This window comes from Lepisma saccharinum, chromosome 6, assembly GCF_977018435.1.
Source record: "Lepisma saccharinum chromosome 6, izLepSacc3.1, whole genome shotgun sequence".
NCBI classification, from domain to species: Eukaryota; Metazoa; Arthropoda; class Insecta; order Zygentoma; family Lepismatidae; genus Lepisma; species Lepisma saccharinum.
Genome location: NC_139234.1, coordinates 72,896,483 through 72,916,020, shown reverse-complemented (window position 1 = coordinate 72,916,020; position 19,538 = coordinate 72,896,483). Strand labels below are relative to the sequence as shown.

The window sequence follows — 19,538 nt, the reverse complement described above, 5'->3', positions numbered from 1 at the left end:
TGCATCGAAATCGGCAACATATGGATTGTTGGCTTTGACGTATCGAAGGGGGCACTGGACGATTCCACCACGTTTTGCCTCTTCGACAAACAAAAGTTGATTGACGTTCTTGATGAGTTCTATCTTCACCTTCGTGGATTTTAACATTGCCTGCCAAGAATAACCCGGTGTGGTGTAGCTGAAAGCGGGGTCCAAACCATATGCTGCCATTCCTCTCGAGCGATGGAGATGAAAACGATCGCTCAATAGCGTAACATCCAGTTTCAGATACACATCGTGATAGTCGCCCATGGTTTGACAAGAGAATGTAGACCACACGAGCTGAGCATGATGGTAGTCCTCTTCGCTGCAACGGGTGTCGCTAAGACGACTGTAGAATGCTTCTCTCGGTGGTAACGATGTTTCTGAGAATTTGGAAGCATCCGTCATGTATTCGTACGGGTAAACACACTTGCGTCTCAACAGTGCTAAATGTTGGTCGCCGAAACATTTCCTGGTGGCGATCAAATCATCGTCGGTGAGTTGAGACGCGAGTGTCGCCAAACTCGAAGACAGAAAGTTGTAGGAGTCCAAGAAGCGAATTTCTACGTGATTGCCATTTCCAACGTCCACCTTCTTGCTGAATGAAATGAATTTCTCGTTGGTGCGAGCTATGACGCTAATGGGTTGAGCGTCGCATCCCATCTCCTTTATGAAGATTTTGGCGTCGTAGCCCTCCAAATTGTGAATGAATACTGGAATAAAATTCGGTTTCTTGATTTGTAGATTACAGTTGTTACACAGGGGGGCTACATATTTTCCTGTGCGATGGTTATGGTGGCGAACTTTGACATTTTCGAGGGTGAAGTTACTTTCGCACACACCACACTGAGAGGCAAGGTCGTATGCTTCCTTCTCTTCCTGGGTAAGAGGCTTCATTGCTTTGTCTTCTCTTAGTGGAGGAGCGAATTGTATGGCCATCCGTTTCAAGGTTTGAACGAATATTTGTGGAGCATCATTGCCACGATGTAAAATAAGATTGTCTGTGTTGTTGACTATCAATCCAAAAGCGCAGGCTTCGTGATGTAGAATTTCGGTGGTGCTCGATGTGCTGGGATTCGGTTCGCATGTGGCGAGTGGAAGTTGGAAACTTTCAAAGTCGGCGCATATCACCACGGGATGCCAGAGTAATGCGGTGTAGTTGGAAAATGTCATGTCTCGAGAAGGCATTTTGATAGTCGTAGCCGAATGTTTACTACACATTTCATGATGATCTCGGAGTTCTTCATCAGCATTCTTTTTTCCTTGACCGTAGAATATACTCAGGCATCTGTCGCATACTCCAATTTTATGGTGATCTGTGGTAATTTGACTTCTTGTTAATTTTGGAAGATTCTGAATTAGACAGTAATGATAATTATCATCATCTTCGATCAGGAGTAATCTGATGACACGATTACTTTTAATGTTGCTGTGTCTGAGAACGTGGATGGTGTTGTTTTTGTCTAATCCGAAGATGTGTACTGCTATATTTTCGTTTTTATCTGTCTTGTACTGTGCCTCAAATTTACTAATGTCTCGTAGATTTACGGGGTAATTAATGCCAGCCATAGGTTTTTCAAATTCTGAGAGATATTCCGGCTTGTTGTAGTGGTATAAACGATGTTTGTCATCATTGGCTGGGTGATGATCGGCAATGATGCACCACAAAAAGCATCTGTTATCCTCATTTTGAATGTTGATGATGGCTTTCTTACTGGCTATTTCCGGGGGCAAATTGATGTAGCTGGATGCTCCCATCGGGTTGTATCGTGCCACCTTCAAAGTTAAAGTGTGAGGCGAACCGCAAAGTGTCCAACCCGATCCACGTTTTTGGAAAGTCTCGTGCTTGTTCAACAAAGCGTCAATCATCTGGTTGCAAATGGCATCCACCTCATCGACGTCGGCGGCGTGGAGGCTCTTTACACCAGTGTAATGATGGAAAGTTTCTCGCTCTTTTTTTACGTTTTCGTAAATGACGGAAACGATGAGGTGGATTTTCAACGAGCATTGCAACAAAGCTTCGGTGATAGACGAAATTAACTTGCTTTTGACCGAGCGAAAAAAGTTGTTTAGATCAGATGTTTCTTCAGATCGGAAAGTCTCCTCGGTTAAAATATTTCGAATACTTTCGCCGGCACTCTTCTGCTTCTTTCGTGGCGCTTGATCGTCAACATCGAGCTCTCTCTTACTTGATCCTTTGCCATGCACATCCTTCCGATGTCTTCTCAAGTTAGAAATGGATATATATTTCCCACATTGGTTGCATGCACGTTTCGCTTCCTTCTTCTCCATTCTTTTGCTAAGAAAAAAAGATGGTTACTAAATTGCACACATTTTTTTGTGGTGTTATTTATATTAGATACGTTCTCAATTTTTTCTTAAATAACCAACATGAATCTCTTTGGTTTCCGAAAGCAAACAATGGAGACTGTACACCACACGACGACAGATCATGAATTTCTACCTTCCGTATTAACTAAACTCAACGGTCTGTTGATCATTCACCTCAACAGCATTTGGACGAAATTGGATGAGGACGTGGGCAAGATATTTTATGTTTTTAATAACAATTTACATTTTTACGAAATTCCGATCGACGGGAAACTTCAAATCACCGTGAATCCGGAAAACGCAGGCGAAATCAAAATATCTACCGGCAAGAACATTTTTCGAATCAAGCACGACAAGATGCTTTCTAACATGGCATACGATGTGTCTGCAGGAGATTATCTTTACGTTCAACTTCTCGGAGATTACGATAAACTTATTCCTCTCTTCGTAGAATTACGAATCGTCTATCCTATTATAAATAACCGTTAACAAAATGCCTAACGACATTTTCGGCAACACCAAGCGTGTAGACCATGCAGAAGAGATTCTCATGTTGGACATTCGAGTTAAGAAGTTGAGGACCGATTTGATCGCTTTGCAGGAAACCTTAAACAAAAGTTTAGAGTCGGAAATCGCTACGCTCCAAACGCAATGTCTCGATCCCATTCTGAAAATCGATTCCGAACTGAAGACGCTGATAAAAAATTATGTCGACGTACCTTCTTACGACAACGTTCAAAATATACAGTTGAGCGTGGATTCGCTTCAAAATGATTTGGCCAAATTACAGCAATTTCAAGCGAAAAATGAAGATTTGGAAAAATTGAAACTCGAAATCGAAGAACGAACTTCCGCAATAGAAAAGAATTTCTCTGAACTTCAAACCGTCGTGAACGATATAGACGCAGAACGCTTGCATGTCGTCGTTTCCAAATTACAAGAAGAATTCACCAGCACGTTGGAAGAAATTAAATCCAAGTTGCAGACTTTGGAAGATACCATGACGAACCTACCATCGTCGGACGAACTGCAGGTCATCGGTAAAAGCGTCGCGAACATAAAAATTCAATTGGAGGCCTATCAAGATTTCGAACACATTCAAACCACCATCGCTACGCTTCAGGCGTCCTTGGAATTGATCAACGAAGAAATTAAAAATATTCACGCTGAAGCGAGAGCGTTGACGAGCATTCAAGACACGTTGAGCACGGTTCAGCAGAAGATCGAATATTTAGAAAATTTGAACGTCGAAACTAATCTCGCTCATTTTCATCACGTACTGGACAACATACAGGGTGACTTGGAATCGTTACGGACGAGCGTGCCTTCGAGCGAAGATTTGGAAAAATTGAAAACGGCGGTGACGGCACTATCCGAATCGAGCGACATCAAAAGTTCGTTGAGCGTTCTCGAGAGTAAAGTGGCCAATCTCCCCACCTCCAAAGAATTGCACGCTTTGAAAAGAAACATATCTCGAATGCTGAAACGACTAGAAACGGAAACGGCGAACGTGGAAGAGATTCGAGACGAAATTAGTTCGCTGGTGTCGACGCTGCCCACTTCGCAGAGCGTCGCCGATCTTCACACGCAGTTTACAGAGATGCGAAGCATCGTGAACGATCTTACCGAGAAGAGCTCGAAATTGAATCAAGTCGAGAACCTTCAGAACATCGTCGTCAACATCAGAGATCAAGTTGGAGTGCTGGAATCCACGCAGGAATCGACGCTGGCCTCTTTCGGTGCCAAGTTGCAAGAACTCAACGAAAACTACAAGCAGTTGAACGTGGAAGTGAAAATCAAACCGTCGTTTTCTGCCGTAACGGATACCATAGTCGAGCATTTGCTGCCCATCGAAAATAAACTCGGACAAGTTCACAGTAATCTGCTCGGCGTCGACACTAAATTCGCTAAACTGCATTCTCTGCAAGCCATCGAAATCAACAGCGTACCCAATCAACAAAGAATCTCCACGTTCGTCGAAGGTAACAAACTGTACATGTTACATCCTTATCATCCGTACTACAAGTTTCTCCTCGATGGCACGATTCAGATAAACGAATTTTCGTACTGGTCTCACGGTAGAAAAGCTAGCGTTCCCACCATGACTTTGATATCGAATCGTGGTGTCCAGAAAGCAGGAAACATTCCTCTGGCACATTGGAACGAAACGCGCAACATATATGAAATACACGAAGACGAAGATCTCACCGTTTTCGACGTGAGTGCCGGCGATAAGCTGATCATTCAAAACACGAGCGAAGTGCCACCCTCTTTGAATCCCATCACGCTTGTGCTTCTCTTGAAACGTAATCTCTAAGAAAAAATGTCTAGGCAAGCCATCGTCGAAGAATTGCATAAACCTGCACGCCGCAACTACGAACGTTTGGCTGTGGTAACCAAGGGCATCGACGACCTCTGGCAAAGCGACCTCGTGGAGATGAGTAGCGGCAATTTGAAAAGCGTGCATAAATTGAACAAGGGCAACAAGTACCTTCTCACCGTCATAGACACGTTTTCGAAATTCGCATGGGCTCTACCTTTGAAAGCCAAAACGGGAACATGCGTCACGGAAGCATTCAAATTAATTTTTCGCGAAAGCGGCGGCAGACGACCACGGTTTCTGCAAACGGACAACGGTAAAGAATTTTACAACTCCGTATTCCAAAAGTTTATTCAAAAACACAAGATTCGACATTATTCGAGCTTCAGTCACATCAAAGCCAGCATCGTGGAAAGATTCAATCGAACCTTGAAAACACACATGTGGAAACGATTCACGCTTCGGGGAAATTACAAATGGGTCGACATCCTGCCGGAACTCGTCGACACCTATAATGATACGGTGCACAGAACGATAGGCATGAAGCCAGCCGACGTTACGAAATCTGACGAGCAGCGTTTAATTTCTACAGTTTACTGTCCAAAGTACACACCCACGACAAAAAAAGCTAAATACAAAATTGGAGACCAGGTGAGGATCAGCAAATTCAAACGCACCTTCGAGAAGGGATTCACAAAAAATTGGAGCACGGAACTTTTTACGGTGGTTCGAGTTCTACCCGGAAACCGACACACGTATATAATAAAAGATAGTAGCGGCGAAATTTTGAAAGGAAGATTTTACGAAGAGGAACTCTCTAAAACAAAACACCCCGACACGTACCTCATCGAGAAAGTATTGCGTAGGAAAGGTGACAAACTGTTTGTCAAATGGCTGGGACTTCCGGAAAAAAGTTGGATCGACGCGAACGAAGTGATCTTGTGAGTACGTGGAACGTGGTGAAGCGTCTACCGGATCCGGAAAGTCAAACGAAGAAAAAGAACGGCAAGTTGCTTCCCGACAGCATCCGCTGTCTGATCGTAGGTCCTTCGGGGTGTGGGAAAACGACACTGCTCGTGGACAATTTTCTCCTCGCACCGAATTGGTTAAATTGGAAGAACAGGCACCTGTACGTGTTCTCGAAAAGTTTGGAGCAATCCAAATACCAGCAACTGATGAAACTGTACGATGGTCTGGACATTGCAACGTTCGCCTCGGAAATAAAACCACTCGACGATTGTCGTGAAAATTTAGTCGTCGTGTTCGACGACGCCATCCTGGAAAATCAAAATGAAATTCGCAACTTTTTCACGCAAGGTCGTCACAAAGGAATGGATTGTTTCTACCTAGCTCAAACGTTTTCCAAAATTCCAAAACAGTTAGTACGCGACAACGCTAATTTCATATGTTTGTTTCGTCAAGATCACACCAACCTCAAGCACGCGTACGATGACTACGTAGGCGGAGACATGAACTACAATCAATTTTCGGAAGGCTGCTCTACTTGCTGGAACGGTGACGATTTCGGATTCGCGACGATCGACATGACGAGGAAACCCAACGACGGAAAATACAGAAACAAAATCAACGACTTTCTAAACGTTGCGACGTTGTGAGAAACGACGTATATAAATAACGTCATGACGAAACGAAAAATCGAAGACGAAAATCTCAAGCTTCGCGATTACCTCGCGAAACGCTTCAAAGGTTGGAAATCCGAGAATCGCGGATTCTACGAAGAGAAGAAACGTCAGGATCAACCTGTGATCGATGCCATCAGCGGTCTAGGTAAAGAAATTAAAAGTGTCACGGAACAAAATAAAAATTTGATTAATGAACTCGTGCCGCTCGCAGCTAAAAGTTACACCGTACCCACGCCCATTTCGAGCATTCCTTCGACGCCGTTCGAACTGAAGGATGCACCTGCACGACGTCGAGCCATAGGCAGCACGTCGTCGTCTTCGGATAAGATCGAGTTGGGACCTTTGGCACGAGACTACCTGAGCACGGGGAAATTCGACAAGGATGAAGTGTTCGGATTGTATCCCAGCATGGAAACCAGCGAAGGCGGCGGTGTGGTGTGGAAGATTGGGAAATCGAATTTGACCTTCGAAGGCAACGACATTAAAGTCAATTTAGGCGACAAGGATAGTTGGAACAGGTATCCGGGTACGGTGGGACTGTGGGAACTCGTCGCCAAAAAGCAGCCGAAAGATTACACCGACGAAGATTACCAGAGTTACAAGGAAATTCTGATCATGACGGATGCCTTGTACCAGAACAACGACGCCTCGCAGAATAGGGTGAAATCGAGCAGCGGCGAGAAGTACAGGAATCTCATCAAACCGATTTGGAACCAGGTCAAAACGGGCAGCGGCGTCAAACGCTACAACACGCTACCCAAAGAATTCGTTTGGGTGGACGACGTTAGGAAACTCGTGGACCGATTGTTGGTGATAGCCGGCGAAGAGAATGCAGGCAACCGTAATTTCTACAACGAGAAGGTTGGCATCGTGGACATGATCAGCACGAAACTTTCCAACTTCATCGTGAACGACGACAAGGGCATAGGTTACCTCATCAAAATCATCAACACGCTGCCTCCGAAATTCTGGAACGTGGCCGAAGGAAAGGGACTCGTAAACGACATCATCAACAAGTTACCTTTCGAGATGCATCTACCTGGCTATCAGTACTGCGGACCGGGTACCAAACTCGAGAAAAGATTGGAGAGGGGAGACAAGGGTGTGAATCCGTTGGACGCCGCATGCAAAGATCACGACATCGCCTACAACACCACGCAGACGGATCTGAATGCACGTCACGAAGCAGACAGAAAGTTAGAGCACGCAGCTTTCGAAAGGTTCGTGAGCAGAGACGCATCGCTGGGTGAACGGGTCGCCGCACTAGGCACCACCATCGCCATGAACACGAAACAAAAATTGGGGTGGGGTATATAAATAACATACAGTAAAAAAACAACATGGCTTGCATAACTGATTTGCCGCACGAACTACTATCTAAAATATTCAAGAAAGTAGTAAACGGGGATGTTAATAAACTTGTAATCATAGCAAGAACGACGCCGGAATTTCGCATCCCTTGTGAAATGGTTCTCAAGGACCTTCTTCGGGAGATCAGCGGCCTGAGGTGCAGTGATCTCAACATTCTGCTTTCGGCTGCTGGGGAAAAATTGAACGAGAGGTCGGACGAACTAAACGAGGCGATGCAGGGAAGAAGACAGTATACTGATGATTGGTACAAGTCTATGCAGGAGAAGGAAGATATCACTACGCACATCCTCGCGTTTTCCGAAGCACGAACTTTCTTCCTCTGTTAAAAAATAATAATATATATACGATACAAATCGTGAAAAAAAAAACTTGATATATAAATAACACACATCATAAAAAAATAATCTTCGGTATATATAAATAACACACACATGGTGAAAAACAATTAAATTTCCCTAACACACACACTGAAAATTTCTCTTCTTCGATATGACGACTGAAAAAATGAGTGATCTCCAAGCATTAAAACAAATGCTAAATTTGTCAGTCGAGTATGTAAAAATTCAGGAATTGGAAGTCGACAAACCTTACACGATAACTTTCGGTTCAATCGTTTCTACCCAGTATGGTCCCAAGGTACGCCTGTTGCTCAACGCACAATACAGTCTATTTTTACCAGATCGATATGCTAACATGTTATCCGACGAGAAGCTATCTACTTTAATCGAGAACAAAACTCGAATCGTGTACAAGGGGACAAAGGAACTTCTTGGCAAGAAAACGAAGCACGTTATAGAATTTGTGTAACGACTGCGAGGCCTTGAAAATATATAAATAACATACCGTAAAAAACTACACAAGAAAAAATCTCAGAATATATATATAAATAACATACCGTGAAAATAACACATAGAGCATCAACATGAAGCCCAAGGGTGTCGTGTACCAGATACCATATTCGAATCTAAAAAATCTAGGTGCCCTCGATGGGTTACTCACCAAGAAACAACGCGAGAAGAAACGTTCTTGCTTGTCGAAAGGACACGGAATGAAATTGCTGCTCAGCACACCTCAATTGAAAAGATTGCAGCGTTCGCGGAAACAGCAAAAGATCGGAGGTTTCATATTCAGCATCCCGGCCATCCTGGCAGCATTGGGGGCCGTTGGAAGTTTGGCCGGTGGAAGTGCCGCCATCGCGAAAACCGTCATCGACTCGAAGAAGAACAAGGCCGAGTTGGAAGAACAGAAACGTCACAACCTGGCTATGGAGAAGAAGGGGAAAGGTATAACCAAAAAACAAAAAAGCAACCTCGATGCTTTGAAGAAATATAAAAAAAAGAAGAAGCCCTGTCCAACTTCGATATTGAATCTCTGATCGGACCGTTACAAATCAAACACTTCAGGGGTGTTTTCATGTCCGATTCTCTACCCTCTGCTGTGAAGAAAAAGGAGTATGGCGTGGTCAACCTGGACAGTTACAAAAATCCTGGTACACATTGGATATGCTACCTCAAAATTGACGATAACAATGCATTTGTTTTCGATTCGTTCGGTGGCACACCACCTGCCAGGTTGGTGAAGTATCTCAGTGTTGCCAACCTCTACTACAATGACAAACGCATCCAGGGTTTCACCGATGTTAACTGCGGCCACCTATGCCTTTCCGTTCTCGCATACATGTCTAAAATAAATAACCCCTCAGTGGAACATTTTCAGAAAGCATTGTGGAATCTGAAACACGATGGGCGTGTTCCATCTCACGAGCGAATCTTCAATCTTGAAACTCACGCTGCACGACGACATCGTCTATCCTAAATCCGTGGCTCTGCGTGCATTCTACAGCATGTACCTCATACCCAATGTTACGCAGCACAACAACAAAATTAGCGTCGGAAGCGAACACATCGTCGTCACGCCAGGACAATACAATCTTTCCACTTTGCAAGCTCAGTTACCCAAAGGCACATACCTTTCTCAAAATTCGGTCACGCACAGAGTGGAAATCCTATCCGCGACGGAGACCGTGGACCTGGGCACCATGGGAGAACTTTTAGGTTTCGAGAACGACACCAAACTCGAAGCTGGCATCAAGCACGTAGCAACCAACATTCCTAAATTCTTGGCCATAGAGACTCTGAACGTACACTGTAACGTGGCGGAAGGCATGATCACGAAATCTTCGGACGGATTGTTAGGAAGTCACAAGCAGACGGGAATCATAGCCACGTTCAAACCAAGTTCCGAGTTCATGGAACCGATCATCTACACGCCCTCTTCGCCGATCTATTTTCCAGTATGTCGCAACCGCATAGACGACATAGAGTTGGTGGTGACGAACGAGAAAGGAGACGTGGTGGATTTCGCAGGTGCCACTACGACGGCCATCGTGGAGATCAACTTATAATAAATAACCATACATGTAAAATGGAGCAAATCGAAAGTTACGAATTGCAATCTTTCCCTCCCAACCGTCGCACGTTCGCCAATCTGAACGAGGCGAACAGGGAGATCGAATACGACGTGGACGTAGGGGATGGGTTCATTCATCCTCACAGAGCGGACCTCTACCTTCAATTCGACGTGGTGAAGAAGGAAAGCGGAGAAGCGTTTCCCGCAGCAGCAAACTTGATACTCGTGGACAACTTCGTGCCTCACCTGTTCTCGCAGGTGGAGGTGAGGAAACACAACACCGTCATCGACAGAATAGATTATCCAGGCATCACGTCGACGGCAGTGGGAACATTGAAATTATCCAAAACGGACGCACCATACTATCAGGCCGGGGGATTCGAAGCAGGAACCAAAATATCGACGACAAGTCACACGGTGCTCTTTCCCATGCGTCTGCTGCCTGGTTTCTTCTCGGACTACAAGGAGATCATGTGGAAGGGAGGACTGAGGGTCACGTTTCGAAGAGCGGCCAACGACAACGACGCACTGATGCGATACGCTACTTTGGGTCCGGACGGCACCACGCCGATAGCCAACACTTTACCCGAAGCGGCGAAATGCGTCATCCGGAGCATGGAATTGAGAATGCCGGTGGTGGAATACGAAACGAACTACGCCCTCAAGTACAAAGCGGAGATCTTGAAAAGTCCGCAGGTGTTGATTCACTTTCACGGTTACCAGTGCGTGCAGAAGATGGCGTCGGGAAGTCACATGGAATTCGACGTGACGACGCAGTTCAACAACATACAGTTCGACATGCCAGATTTCGTCGTAGTGCTCTTTCAGACCGGGAGGGACAAGAATCAGGAAAAAGATTCCAGCAAGTTTGACGACTGCAAGATCAAGAACGTTTATCTGAAGAACGGACGCAACGAAGTGTTCCCGCGCGAGAATTACAACCTCGACGTGACCAAAGACGATTACCTCAAACTTTACGAAGCTTACACGGCTTACAAACGCGTGACCGAGGGAAGCGTGGACATGTACTACACGCCCAGCGAATTCAAAGCACGGAGGCCGATGTTCGTCATCAATACATCTAAGAGAAAGAAGGTTGTGGTCAACGATCGAACCAACATCAAGGTCGTCTGCGAGTTCCACGATGCCTTGCCCGAGGATACCCTATGCAGTGTCATCCTGATTGCAGAGAAGTCCTTCGCCTACGACGTGAAGAACGAGAGGGTCACAGAGCAGTTTTAACAAGTTTTTTAACATCTATTTTCTTGCACAATAAGAAATTTTTTGTACTAGCACAATCAGTTACAATGGCACAATACGAATTTCGCTAGTTCAGATCAGTTACAAATGTCAATTTCATTAGTTATCAGTTACAATATCTTTTTTGCACTATAGCACGAGACAATCAGAAAATTTGCACAAAAAAATTTGTTGTTGTTTTTACACGAGAAAATTAACAATAAATTTTTTTTATCGTTTCAGATGGTGTCGAAACATCAAAAACACATGCACACACTAAAAAAAGCATGCAACTTTATTTGTAACACACGCACATACATTCTCCATCTTCATCAAGAAAATATTAATAATAAACATAATTATTTTTATCTATATCTCACAATAAAACTCTATATCCAAAAATATCACAACATCAAATAACACTAGAGTCGTTAGTACACGTTGCATGCATTACGGAGGTCCTCTGTAGAGTTTCATGGAAGTTTGAGAAAAAAAAAAACACGTGAAACTCTACAGAGGCACGACTTTGTTAGCCGCGGCCATTAGAACTGCGTTGGGCACCACGCACCCTCGCGAGGTTATAGGGGCCAGGTATCCTAAAAGACAACAATTATTATTTTGTTTGTTTGTTTGCGTCACAATACAGGCGCACGCGCGCGTGTGTATAACACATCGTGTTTCCCCGAGAGAGGTTTACAAAGGTCGCGATATACGGAGTTGGAAAATTACGATATGGCGCATTCGCTCGTTACTGTTGCCAGCCATAAATCTCTCTCTCTCTCTTCATCTTACACCAACGTTGGCATCTCTATTTTTTTTTTTAGTTGTAAGTAAATTGCCAACACACTCTAGTTAATAACGCTACATATTATACGCACACACACGCACACACATACTATATTACCATCCACCCATCTCTCTCTCTTTTACAGCAGTGCCGGCTCTCCTTGCCCACTGTATGCAGGTTGGCAAAAATTGCTTTATGCGCTGTAAGGCAAGCCTCAAGCAAAATTGCCACCTCCTTGCTTTAGGTTAGGTTAGACCAAAAAAAACCTTGGTGATTTTTTTTTCGAGTGAGGAGTTGGCAACGCTTATCTCCACTTGAGGGCGGTCAACCGGGTTGATTGCACAAGCAAAGTTGCCAGCTCCTTGCTTTAGGTTAGGTTAGAGCAAAAAAGGCTGTGGGTAAGCTGTCGGTTGTTTAACTCTTCCCTTTCTCTTTTTTTTTCTTGTAAAAGGCTATGGCAAAAGTACCAGTGGGTTGGCAACCTTGCTTTATGCACTGTAAGGCAAGCCTCAAGCAAAATTGCCACCTCCTTGCTTTAGGTTACGTTAGACCAAGAAAAAAAAACCTTGGTGATTTTTTCGAGTGAGGAGTTGGCAACACTGCGAGAAAATACCTCAAGCAAGGTTGCCACCTCCTTGCTTTAGGTTAGGTTATACCCAAAAACAAAAACCTTGGTGATTTTTTCGAGTGAGGAGTTGGCAACACTGCACGCGAAAAGTAGGTCAAAAGATGGTTCTAGGATCGGCGGTTCCACCTACTACGAAAAGTAGGTCAAAGAACCGCTCTAGAACTGAGCTTACAGAAAAATATCGTAAGGGGAGACAGCCTTATAGTAAAATGTCGTAAGGCGAAAAGTAGGTCAAAGGACCGGTCTAGCCTTACAGAAAAATATCGTAAGGGGAGACAGCCTTATAGTAAAATGTCGTAAGGCGAAAAGTAGGTCAAAAGACCGCTCCAGAACGTTGGGTTTCACCTACTAATAATAAAAATAGATTTCTATGTCTAAGTTTCTGTTTGTAATAAAAGTAAACAGAATCTTCCTGAAACTTCATCCTCGTGTCTCGTCATATGGCCATACCAAGAATATCATACTTTCAATTTCAGAGCTTGTGGTGATTGTTCCAACAATCGAGATGACTGTTTCAGACCACAATGTATATCAGCTGATGGATATGAGAGATCTTTGAAGTCAGTTAACAGACAAATACCAGGACCAGCTATTCAGGTAGGTCTATACGATAACTCTTGTGGGAATTATGTCATTCAAGTATAGAGACATGTTGTGAGGATTACTTCAGATTCAAGCACATCATGATGATTTTTTATACGTATATAGATTAGGCCACACACTTTAAAAGGAAATAAATTAAAAGTGGCAAGAATGCTTTGAATGACCTCGCTGTTGACATTATGTTCCTCCTCTCTTTTTGAAAGAGTCCAGTAGGCGTGTTTTACGTCTTTTGTTTATCATTGTTTATATTTGTTTTATACATCGCATGTATATTAAAACATCTTTGAATAAGGTAGATGAGCCAATGGTAGCCATAGTTAAGTTTCTAGGGCAATTTACAAATCTCCAATGAGAGATAAATTTATGAAATTTTAAGAAATAACACTTATAACTCATTAACAATATGTACCATTTAAAAATTTTGTAAAATTGCTTGTAACTTTTAGAAAAAAAAGAATTATAAAACCGTTACATCTGTTTCCAATGTGACCCACTGCTTATAGTTTCGTAGAAAATCTTGCTTGTGCTCAACGAAACATATTTATTCATGTATATTCATTTTTAAATAATATATTAGAGAAATTATTAGTCTGAAACTTTTGATTGGGGACATTATATACAGTAACAACGCATAACCGATCTCTGTGGCGGAGTGGTTACTTATTTACCGACCCTCGTATGTAGAATGATTTCCCCAAGCTTCCATCTCTTCGTATTTTCGATTTGAGTTGTCATAACATTGGGCAACATTCCTGGAAAAAAAATATTTTCTGTAGTATTTAATTCCGAGCTGGAGCAAAATGTTTGCCAATTCCATCCTACTAATTGTTTTCAAAATAAATAAAAGAAACACTTCCGCAAAAGAAAATTATCACTGAAGTATTTAACATATAAACCCAAGATATTAATAACATTTAGTGATTCATTAAAGTCTGTGCAAATTTAACATTATTAGTTAATCTTTAATAAAAAAGTATTGTAATGTGAAAAAAAAGTGTAAATTCCAGAGACGAGTGTAACCTGTTCCCACCTTCGGAACTCGCCTCACTACGTTTTTCCAACAAAAATAGGTATCGTTCCTTTGACACAAAAATATTTTTACAATGTAACTATGTGATCAAAAAGATAATTAAACTAGGTTTCAAAATATGTATAAAATATTAGCATTCATAAATTTCAAGGACGCACACACACACGTTTCTTACATACCATAAAATAACAACGACAACTAATGTGCTCGATCCCTGACACAGTAACTTACTTAAAATGGCTGTTGTTAGCCCGAAACAGTTCGTTTTCTGCATAGTGCACCAGAGGGGGACTGTGTAGATTGATGTAGTGTCATTTGTTAAATACTACCACCTTGGGAACTATGGCCACATTTGGCTCACCTACCTTATTTAAAATGAAACAAAGAATTACGTCACTGGGTTCTTATTTACACAGTTCCATCTCTGATATCATTGCAATTACTATTTGCATTGCGTTTAGTAACTAAAATGTACAAAACTTCATGCAATATTGAATATAAAATTCAAATAATCTTAGTTTCGTTCTTTGTAAAAAAAAAGAAAGAAATGGAAAGGTACGTACTCTGTCGCTTGTACTGTATTTTAACTATTTTTCCTGAAAAAAAGAAGGGAATAGCTCTTAGAAAGACAGTGAAGTTTGTTAATGAACAAGGGCATCGGAAGCAGGGGCATAGAGGGTACATCCCCGATGTTTTGAGATAAATATAAGCGTGGTACTTAGCAGGCAATATTCTAACTTTACGAAACTTCTGGTCACGCTACCACGGTACAGTGGGATCCACGAGAATTACCGTGCAAATTGTCCATCACCATGTTCGTGCACTATATTTGACCTAATAAGAGCTTCAAGAATTGAAAGAAAACTAAAAAAAAGCTGTAGACAACTTCTGCACCAGCAAACATAAAAATCCATCGCTTCAAAACACATAGGATGCAAGAGAAAAATTAATGAAAATAGTCATGGACAATTTGCACGGTAATACTCATGGATCCCACTGTACGTACAGATCTAAGTTGAAGCTAGAACCTCCAACTTTTTCTATAGGACCATTTTATTGTGAACACAAAAGAAATAACCGAATGCTTTTCTTTTTTCCTTCTACTTTCAGGTTTGCAAAGGTGACACCATAATGGTGGACGTTGAGAATCATTTCCCGGGAGAAGAAACAACCATTCACTGGCACGGGATTTTGCAAAATGGAAGCCAGTATATGGATGGAGTGCCTATGGTTACACAATGCCCCATACATCAAGGCAACACTTTCAGATACAAGTTTAAGGCAGATAAAGCTGGGACACATTGGTGGCACTCACATTCGGGTATGTTAGCATTTACTTAATTGAATTTGTTGAGAGAGTAGTTTGTTTATATGTTGTATACGTTGTAGTAGGAATAGCTACCATACAATGAAATATTTAGAAGACAAGTGACAATGAAACAACTGAAGAATTGGATTAACACCTCTCAGAAGTTACATTTATTCTATATTGCCTTCTTAAATGTGACGTCATATTACCTCGATTCGTAGCCAACGATGACCTCCATTCGTAGCCAACGAAAAATATTTTTCGTTGGCTGCGTCTCGATTCAAATGACGTCTTGAAATTGGATTCTTGTTGTGAGACAGATCAGCTTTTGCAGATTCATGCACTCGATGGGCGTCGCCAGAAATTTTCCTAGGGGGCGTCGAATCGAAGATGTCGAGGACATCCCCCTCCCCTCAAAAATATTGTGATACAGACCAGTGGGATATGCAGAAGTTTGTTAAAGAGGGGTTATTTTTTAAAATTATTGCATTATCGGTATTTTAAATTATGTTATTATTATTATTATCCTAATAACAATACTAGTAGTAGTAGCAGCAGTAGTAGTTTTAGTTTATTTCAGCATCCAATACGTTCATTATATGAATCATATAACATAGTACTTGTTACAACCAAGATTACATAATAGTTACTTCTAACAATAGTATCAGTAGGAGCAGCAGTAGTATAAGAAGCTTCAAAACGTGTGAAAGTTACAAATTAACAGAGCATCAGTGTTGCAAATTATGAAAGTTTCGTACCAAATTCGATATCTCAAGACCATTCTTAAACAATGACGCAAAATGAGATGAAATAAAGTGCTTCGTTTATAAATTGCCATAAATTGAAAAAAAAAGTAGATGGAAATTTCCAGGGGGTTGACCGACCGGTTCGACCCCCCCCCCCCCACTGCCGACGCCCATGGCACTCATTGCAATGTTTTGTAAAATTAATTAGAAAAGTTTTCACTGTCACTGAGAAGAATTAAAGGCTAATTAAAGGAAGTAAAATAAATGTACTAAAAAACAATGGAACAATGTCGATCGAAGTGCAATTTGGGCAAAAAATATTGTATGAAAAAGCGACACTGAGGCGAGTGTAGAGTTTCACAACATAAATCGTCTCAGTATTTTATCTCAATACATTTAGGCGCTTTTATTTTGTGTCGGTTTTCTGGCACTTTAACTAATCGCGACAATCCGTATGAAGCGGAGATTATATAATATTAATAAGAGAGACACCAAAGGTTCACCAATGCCTGACTCAAACCAGAAACCTAAAGTATATATATATTTTTTACTTGTATTCCTTTTCCTGATTTGTATTTTCTGAGTCTTAGGATCTATTTTTTTCCTCATTCTCTTTCTAGGTTTGTCTTGTCTTTAACGACTTTTCTGTCTTCCTCTCCCTCCAGCGTCCATTATTAGAATTTTTCTATGTCTCTTCATCTTTTCCTCTCATTGGTCCACTCAACATCTTGGAATCGCAGGTTCAAGCCTTACCCTGGGCAGGGTGTTCCTCTTCGATTGTCTCTTCATCCATGAGATACAATCACCATTCGTCTAATCGTTGTTATTATTAGCCAAATGTAGCAGAAATTGTTACATAACAAAAATACGATTTCCTTTGAGGCCTGACTATTTTGTAAGAGCCTCATCGTATTCATCCTCATAACAACAGGTAGAAAATAGACGTTAAATAATAAAAATTAAATTTTAAAAATCAAACAGTCAAATCTAACTCACCTCATTTTTGTGCGAAAATAATATAAATGGTAGATAAACTATAATTTTAAAGTGCTTTGTTACTTTTCGTATTGGAAAGTTCTATTATTTTTCCCTCCCCACAACGCAACGCTGATCGTTTATCTTATTTGTCTTAATTCTCTCTCTATTTCAATAACCATTTCTATTTTACGAAGAACGGCAAATACAGTGGATATTACCACTATGCCATGGTGAGGCTGGGTGTCCCCAGAACCAATCACAACTTTCGATTTTTGTCTCTACCTGGTACTGATTGCACACCTAGGGAAATAAATATTGTAAATTTATGTTTTCAGGTTTCCACATGCTGGATGGAATTTCTGGACCTTTGGTCATTCGAGAGCGAATTGACCTTGATCCTACTAGATCCTTGTGGGACTACGACAATCTAGACCATTACATCGTTATACAGGACTGGATGCACGAACTGGGCACCGACAAATTCCCCGGGAGATGGAAAAGAGATCCAGGTCAAATGCCCGAAACCGTGCTTATCAATGGAAGAGGACGCTTGGAGGTAACTGCAAATGTTCCCCCTATATGATATAAACGTCAGCCAAAATTCTGCATTCCTTTAACATAGTGTCTACCAAAATAACAAATCCAAAATTCTATCCTTTTTCTTGACCTTTTTCCATTTTTCTTAACATGTGTTTAATCGCCCCTTACTTAGGAAGAGTTGGAAATTAAGAAAATATATATTTTTATTAAATGAAAAACCCCAACCACAAGCCTGTGTCACGGTATCTAGTGACATGTGAAACGCAGTTCGATATAAATTATTTTTTGTTTAGTGATTCATTTTATACACAAACATGAAAGTGTGAGGTTTGATTTTATTTTTGTGAATAAACTTGTATCCGAGCCAGACGTCGGGAGTTGGGAGATGGGGTTTTTCTTGAGTGACAGCCGCCGCTTAGAACAGGACATATTTGCAACAACGCGGAGATAAGGAAAGATTATTTTCGCCGCTACCGGGCTTGAGTCGCAGCAGGCGTTCGAACCCATGTTCACGGATGACCAGGAAAACCAGCTGGAGAGCAAGCCTGCAAGGATCCAGGACGCGTCGCTGACCGCGTTTCAAGACAATGGACAGAGGTCATTTCCATCCCCTGAGAAAGCGAAGCGAAGCCACCTTAGCGTGGGTTTCAACGGACGAATTTGAATCTCTTATATATATGCGGTGCTACCACCCCAGACACAGTTTTTACCCGGATTTCATAGAGAGAGCAGCTCCGCGCTACACTCTCGCGTGATTATTGTTTTGTGTCCGTGGACTTTGTTTCCTTACGTACCGCGAGCGAGTTGCAGATAGAGAGTTACCAGTGTGCGCCTTATTTTGGTGAAGATTACGCGGTGATTTGTTTTTTGCCAAGCGTTAACTACATAATCATGGGCGGCTAAAGGAGATTGAGAAGGGAGTCTGTCGACTTCCCTGACCCCGCAACGATGCATCGCCATCTTCCGATGAAGCCAGTCAGCCAACGCCAAAGACGACATCAAAGCCAAACACTGCCCAAAGCCCGAAGGACGTCTTCAGAACGACGCCGATCGAAGCCCGTCACCAGAGAGAGAGATTGAAGGACGACTCCAGAACGACGCCGATCGAAGCCAGAGGGAGAGATTGAAGGACGACTCCAGAACGACGCTTCCAGAACGACGCCGAATCGAAGCCCGTCACCAGAGAGATTCCGAACCGACGCGTGACCACGTACACCCGACGCTAGTGACAAGAGGAACGCCCGAAGTTCTGAGGAGGTGCAAGTACACCATATCGTCGCCATTATTCTTCGTCGCGATCGACCTCGGAGGACAATTTCGCCACAAAGGAACCGTGTACAAGTCCCGCGTCCAGGAGAGATGAATGACCACGCCATGTAGCAGAGTCTGGTACAGTATACTTCAGAGGGTCTCATGTCCATGTAAACGTGCGTCGTTAGTATCAACACCGTACAGTTAACGCCGAAGTCTCACTTATTCGCAAAGTTACTCAGGAAACCCCGAACCTAACCCCCGCGTCTGATAATTTTTGGTATTGTTATAAAAAAGGGTAATTTCATGTTCAGATGTTCTAATTTAATTGT

The 19,538-nt window shown here is 42.3% G+C and overlaps 1 protein-coding gene across 1 annotated transcript in view; it reads left to right on the top strand.

Moving 5' to 3' along the window:
• Positions 1 to 19,538, top strand: part of LOC145988881 (multicopper oxidase 3-like) — a 52,457-nt gene that overhangs the window by 8,723 nt on the left and 24,196 nt on the right. Inside the window, exons 3-5 of the mRNA XM_083124154.1 lie at positions 13,226 to 13,346; positions 15,493 to 15,703; positions 17,751 to 17,971. Coding sequence (XP_082980280.1) covers positions 13,226 to 13,346; positions 15,493 to 15,703; positions 17,751 to 17,971 — 553 coding nt within the window. The remainder of the gene's footprint in view (positions 1 to 13,225; positions 13,347 to 15,492; positions 15,704 to 17,750; positions 17,972 to 19,538) is intronic.